The sequence below is a fragment of the Acomys russatus genome, chromosome 6, assembly GCF_903995435.1.
Source record: "Acomys russatus chromosome 6, mAcoRus1.1, whole genome shotgun sequence".
NCBI classification, from domain to species: Eukaryota; Metazoa; Chordata; class Mammalia; order Rodentia; family Muridae; genus Acomys; species Acomys russatus.
In genome coordinates this window covers 66884485-66890976 of record NC_067142.1, presented here as the reverse complement: position 1 = coordinate 66890976, position 6492 = coordinate 66884485, and the positions used below count along the sequence as shown (strand labels likewise).

General features: G+C 49.2%; 1 protein-coding gene across 1 annotated transcript; it reads right to left on the bottom strand.

Annotated features, from left to right (window-relative positions):
• Positions 1-711: 711 nt before the first annotated feature.
• Positions 712-6492, bottom strand: Mpz (myelin protein zero). Its single transcript, XM_051147834.1, has 6 exons — positions 6343-6492; positions 3401-3567; positions 2943-3156; positions 2245-2380; positions 2036-2096; positions 712-1924 (listed from the first exon to the last, which is right to left on the bottom strand). The coding sequence occupies exons 1-6, from the start codon at positions 6407-6409 to the stop codon at positions 1823-1825; spliced, it is 747 nt and encodes a 248-aa protein (XP_051003791.1). The 5' UTR covers positions 6410-6492; the 3' UTR covers positions 712-1822.

Genomic DNA, 6492 nt, shown 5'->3' with positions numbered 1-6492 from the left:
TTATTTGTACGAGTGTTTCTCCTACATGGATGTCTGTGTATCATATGCCTGCCTGTTGCCCACAGAGCCCAGAAGAGAGTGTCAGATCCTCTGGAACTGAAGTTACAGATGGCTGTGATCCTCCATGTGGGTGCTCTGTCCCACCTCCCCATCACCAAACGTGTACTCTCTTAGGCAAGACAAGAAACATTTTTAAGGACCTGACCCATAATAAGTTAGTTATATGTTATAATATGCACAACTATGCTTATAGCTCATAAAAGCTTCCCTGGACTGTCTCTTACCTGATCTGGGAGTTGTGGGAAGGTCTGGGATTGTACAGGGCAGGCAGAAGGGCTCCATGTGTTTATGACGTGCCAAAGAAGCTTACCGCATGTAAGTAACCACTTTGGGGCACATAACCAGTGAGTGGCTGGCATGTTTTAGACATCTGGTCTTGGTAAAGAAAGCTATTGTGTTTCTGCCCATGTAAAAGCAGAGCTTGACACAGATTAGGGCATAGTACAAGCTCACTGGAAAGCTTTTAATCCACAAATGTACCGGTGAGCCTATTGCAGTTTCCCCCCAGTATGCTACATGGGCCAACACCATAAAATCAAATCTGACAACTAAAACCAGCTAATGAGGAAAGGACATGACCTCGGAATGAAACAAGGGAGGAGATTCTTATGAGGACTAGAAAATGCAAGACCGAGGCAGCAGCTTCTGGAAATGTCAGTGTTTATTAAACATTTAAGGGCGTTTGGAGGCAGTAGAAGAAATGTACAGAATGTAGAAAAGTCCTAACATCCCCTGTGCCTGGGAGTGCAACCGTTTCCTTTCCTTCCTAGTCTCATTGGTTTCTCCTGTTTTCTGTCTGATTATTTACTTTAAAGGCATTTTTTTTAAAGGCCTCCTACTCCACCCCTGACCAGTGAGGATCCATGTTCTCTCTCTCCTTCCCCAAATCTCGAGTGCCAGAACTGTGCTGCGGAATGGTCGGAGGGCATCGGTCGTGTAGCTGAGGTCTGAGCATCAGGGGCTCCTCGGCTTGGGCTGGCTGGCTCTCCAGTAAAGGCCTACTAGTAGGAAGGTGGGGAACTGCAAAAGCCACATGACGTCATTGGTCCTCAGTCATGGGGGCGTGGTCTCAGGTAAACAAACGAGAGATCGGATGAACTAATAAAAAAATACTCAACCTAAATAAACCCTGATGGAGAAGATCTGGATGGTGTGGATTTGAGCCCGAGGATAGAGTGTGGAGCTGGGCCACCAGGGGGAAGGAAAGGAGAGAGCAGGAAGGATGGAGCCAGGGGATGAGCTGGGGTAGGTGGGAAGACCAAATGGCCTGGAGTTGGGCAGAGGCTATCAAAGTCCCTTTCTTCTCGGTGCCTGAGAGACAGGCACCAAACACACAGCCCTTAGGGCAGATGAGGAGTAGGGTTAGTCCCTAGGCTCCCGGAAAGCCAAGGGGTAAAGGTGAGGGGGAAAAAAATACAAGAACTTGGAAAGGAAGGCTGGAATGAAACTTTACATCTCATTGGGAGGTAAGGGCAGGGCAGGGCTGAGGAGCAAGAGGAAAGCACCTAGACCTGGGAAAAGAGGAGCCTAGGTCCCGCCCCCCTGCTCTGACAGGGCCTGGATGTGACGGTCACTTGTCTGAGTCCAGGCCCATCATGTTCTTGAGGGCGTTCTTGAGGCTGGTTCTACTGGGGGACTTGACTGCAGGCCGGAGTTCCGAGCTCTGCTCATCTTTGCGAAGCTCCATCTCGATGACCACCACCTGAGAGCCTTTGGAGGACTCCGTCGCCGACCCCCGACCCCCCGCCCGGCCCGCTAACCGCTATTTCTTATCCTTGCGAGACTCCCCCAGCCCTTTAGACTTCTTCTCACTGGCAGCTTTGGCGCTTCGGCTATGGTCCAGCATGGCATACAGCACGGGAGTCTGCGGGAAGGGTTGCACACCTCAGCCACGGGCTTGACCACACCCACCGACCCCTCACTGCTGTCCCGGAGTTGCCAACGTTCTCCCTCCCCAGCCTCCTGTCCCGCTAACCTGCCGCCCGCGCTTTGAGGAGTCCTTCGAAGACTTGTGAAATTTCCCCTTCTCCATGGCACTGTGGGAAGAGAGGTGCATGAGGATTGGCCTCACTGGAACCCCATCCCAGTACGCGCAACTTCTCTTTCCTTTGGCCCTCCCGCCACCGAAGCAGTCTGGGGGAGGGATCCTGGGGTAAAGGTGAGGAGTCAGGCTCTGCCCCTTACCTGAGCCTCCTCTGCAGGGTAGCCTGTCTGCGCAGCCAGCAGTACCGAATCAGGTAGAAGAGAAGCAGCAGCAACAGCACCACCCCAAGGATGCCCCCGATCACGGCTCCCAACACCACCCCGTACCTAGTGGGCACTAGGAGGGAAGAAAAAAGAAAGACGCCGGGTGGAGGGGGAGCAGAAGCCTGTGTCTATGCTGCTTCGCACTACGCTTATTTCCAGGCATTGAAAATATGAGAATTCTACCCAGGCTGCCTTCTGCCTCCCGTCTCAGCGTCTTTGGTTTTTTACTATTATCTTACGGGGTTGGGGGGTGGGGGTTAGGGGTAGGGATGGGACAGGGTTTCACGCAGCCCAAGTGGCCTTTAAGTAGTCGTCGGCTACTTGCTATGTAGCCAAGCATGGTCTTGAACTTCTGATCAATCTGCTCCCACCTCTGGAATATTAAGATTACAGTCAGAACCATCATGGCACCCCCCCTTCCTCCGCCCCAATTCCTCAGTTTTGCTATATATCCTAGGCTGGTCTTGAATTTACTAGGTGACACAAGCAATACTTCCTTCGCTTACCAGCGCTGGGATTAAAGGCTTGCACCACCTGTTAGTTGAGGCTGTCTGCCTTTTGCACAGTCTACCCATCCTCCCCGATACCTCCCTTAAACTGCCTCCCAGAACCCCGTGCCTCGTCCCTTCTCACACCTTTTTCAAAGACATAGAGCGTGACCTGAGAAGTCTTGCCCACTATGTCTGGTGGGTTCTTGACATCACAAGTGAAGGTGCCGTTGTCACTGTAGTCCAGGTTGTGAATGACAATGGAGCCATCCTTCCAGCTAGGGTCCCCTACCCACTGGATGCGCTCTTTGAAGGTCCCCACTTCATCGATGTAAGGTTGTCCCTTGGCATAGTGGAAGATCTATGAGGAGGAATGAGGGAAATCATGGGAAAAGATACCAAACCTTGGCTCCAGACTCAGGGTAACTGATCCTGGCCTGTGAGAGGGAGGATGGTGCGCATGAGTTTTACTTATCTTGCTAAAGTCACGCTTATGGCTTATAAAATAGTTTCCCCTGTGCAGCCCAGGTTCCTTTTTCTGTTGTTGTCTAAAGCACCTGTTTGTTGTCTAACTCCAGTACTCCCCGCCCCTCCCGTGCACTCACCGAAATGGCATCTCGGCCCCCTTCAGGCTGGTAACGCCAGGTAAAAGAGATGTCATCTGAGACCCACTCACTGGACCAGAAGGAGCAGTGCAGGGTCACCTGGGAGCCCACAGCACCATAGACTTCCCTGTCCGTGTAAACCACAATGGCCAGGGCCGGGGACAGCACTGCAAGCAGAGGTAAGTGAGATACACACGTGGGTCCAGTCAATCATAAAGCAGGTAGGAGGCCAATCATCAGGCAAGGGCTAAGACACAGGTGAGGCCTTAGCAAAGAAACAAACACTTTGAGGCCTACCTCTATCTGGGCTAACTCAGTTGGTGAGTATAAATGCTGCATCTGCTCAAGGTCTCAGCATAAGGAATATGTTCAAATCTTTAGCCATGCCACCCTGGATGTATCCAGCCTTGTCTGATCTCTAAAGCTAAGCAGGGTTGGGTATGCTTAGAACTTGGATGGGGGACCTTAAATGCAGAGGAAATTAGTGCTTTTCTTTAGGAATCTAAGAAGGTGGTTTGTGTCTAACTTTTACTGTTCTTTCTTTCTTTCTTTCTTTCTTTTGTTCTTTTTCTTGAGACAGCCTTCATATGCAGTCCACGATCTCCTAGAACTTATTACCCTCCTGCCTCAGCCGTCTGAATGTTGTAATTTCAGGCACATACCAACAGTTGATATCTAACTCTTAAGCCATCTATCTAGGAGATGTGGGGTTTTGAATATTTTAATTAAAGTACCCAGGTAAGATAGACTGCATTTGTTTTAAGACAGGATCTTACTATGTAGCTCTCAGTGTCCTGGAACTCAGTATTTAGACCAGGCTGGCCTAAGACTTGAAGAGATCCACCTGCCCTGACTCCGGAGTGCTGGGATTAAACACATGCACCGCCATGCACACATTCCTATGAAAATTCAAGTAATACAGATAACGCTAACCCTGACACTCACTCTAACGACCAATTCCTTTCCTAAAGTCTCCTTCCACCCAGAGAGAACTATTCTTACCAGTTAGTAAATGTTTTCTTTATAGATCAAATTCAATTCAAATGTGATAAACTCAAGATATAGAAGTACTAATAACAAATGGCTAAATTTGTTTTGAGGAGCTCTTTAAAATATGTGTATACGGCCGGGCGTGGTAGCACACACCTTTAATCCCAGCACTCAGGAGACAGAGGCAGGCAGATTGCTGTGAGTTAGAGGCCAGCCTGGACTAGAAAGCGAGTCCAGGACAGGCAAGGCTACACAGAGAAACCTTGTCTCGAAAAACCAAAAAAAAAAAAAACCCCCCCAAAAAAAAAAAAGAATACAATATATTGCATTATATTTTATTTTTTGTTTTGTTTTGAATTAAGAATATAGGTATCTGGAATAGCTTTCCATGCTGACTCATAGATATAAATCCTACTTTTAGCAGCTGTATAGTATTTCACAGTATAGCAAATTCAAATTCTTGTGAGAAGAAGAAGAGGTGGAAGAAGAAGATTAGAGGTGATTGGAGAGTGCACATCCCCTTGCTGGGCACAATTGTCCTGCCTGCCTGCTGCATCCCTAGTTGCCATTTAATTTTTTCTTGACTGAGGATCCAGGGGAGAAAGGACTGCCAGGAGAACCTGGATAGAGACGAAGACCCTGAGTCCAGCACTAAAGTGACTCTGCATGTGGATTTCTGGGGTCCAACCATCCTCTTTTTGGTCGCCTTGGCCCAGTGCCACCCCTATAACCCACCCACACAGGGAGAGTCATTCCAGGCAGACTATGTGTGTGGGCTGGCCCTGGATGGAGACAACTGTAGACTTTTCTGTTCTTCAGGAGGAGGCAACAAAACAAAGTCTCCTTGTCTAACCCCTGCTGGGGGCTCATACCACACCCACTCTCACTCCCATTGTCCTGAATCTCCCACCTCAGCAATGCAGTGTCTTTTACTTACCTCCTGGGAATTCTGTCGTAGAGCCTTCTTGGGAACCCCCAATATAACAAAGAAGGTTATTTATTGGTTCTGACTCCATTCCTCCATTATAACATCAATCTTTACTCGTCTCAACCCTGCTCAGTGGCTCTATGGTTGGGACAGAGCTGTTTCACCCCCTTTCACTCCCCAGCTCCTCGTTTCCTTTACCAAGGCTCTCTCCAACTCTGTATCTTCAAAATCGTCTTGTGGTATCACAGAATAGACTAATATAAACCAGAAAAGCCTAAGTTTTGAGTTTACAACTCAAGGAGTTGAACTTGACCAAGAAAGGAACCTTGGATTTTTCTAACTGTTCCCCTCTCCTATTGCTCCCCACCCCCACCCCCCCGCCCCAGCTTGCCTACTGCTTGCACAGGATACAAGGCAGTTTGGAAGGATTGACTCAACCTTGCTTTGATGCTCTCTTGCTCACTCAACATCTGCCAGAGGTAAAGAAAAAGGCCCAGCCAGTGTAAGGGAGATTGTTTTACCAAGATAAGATCCTAGGACTCACTCACACTGTAGATAAGAGGCCACAGACAGAAATTCCATCTAAGAAGCTGAGAGAACAGAGGGTGGGCTCATTCATTGCTTCATCTTCCCTGACTTTTCTCTTCTGGGAAATTAAGGCTGGGTAACTCTTGTACCACTAGGGACTGCAGGAAGACTAGAACCCAGTGTTCAGCCTTGCTCTTTCCCACACTCTTTTTGCTGCCAGACAGGCTGTCAGCATGCATCTATCTATCTGGGGCGGCATCTGACTGGTTTCCAACTTGGATGCTCAGGGAAGCTCTCTGTGATCTCTTTTACCATGTCTTTTCCGGAAACACCTTCCCTGCTTCCCTTAATTGGGCTATACGCTCCCTTCTCATGCTTACCTTCCTGTTCTGCCTTGCTGGCTCTTAGCAGTGGAGGGTATAAGGATAGGGAAAGTTGCTAAGAGATACCCTTCTCCCCAAATCTCAGGGTTCTGGGACTCAGTGGCTCCACTTACCCAAAGAAGAGAAGAGCAGGGCAGCCAGGATAGGCCTGGGGCTGGATGAGGGAGCCCCGGGAGCCATAGCTGGGGTAGGGGCTAGGGCCCAGAGTGCCTGTGGGGTGGAGAGAGTGGGGGACAAGGAACTGAGCGGTGTTTTCTGGAACT

Bases quoted from the DNA above. Each gene is read 5' to 3' on its own strand.
- Mpz (XM_051147834.1), bottom strand. From the start codon at position 6,409: ATGGCTCCCGGGGCTCCCTCATCCAGCCCCAGGCCTATCCTGGCTGCC. The intron at 3,568-6,342 runs GTAAGTGGAGCC...CTCTGCTTGCAG, and splicing joins CCTGCTCTTCTCTTCTTTGG to TGCTGTCCCCGGCCCTGGCC. The intron at 2,097-2,244 runs GTAAGGGGCAGA...CTCTTCCCACAG, and splicing joins ACCCTGCAGAGGAGGCTCAG to TGCCATGGAGAAGGGGAAAT.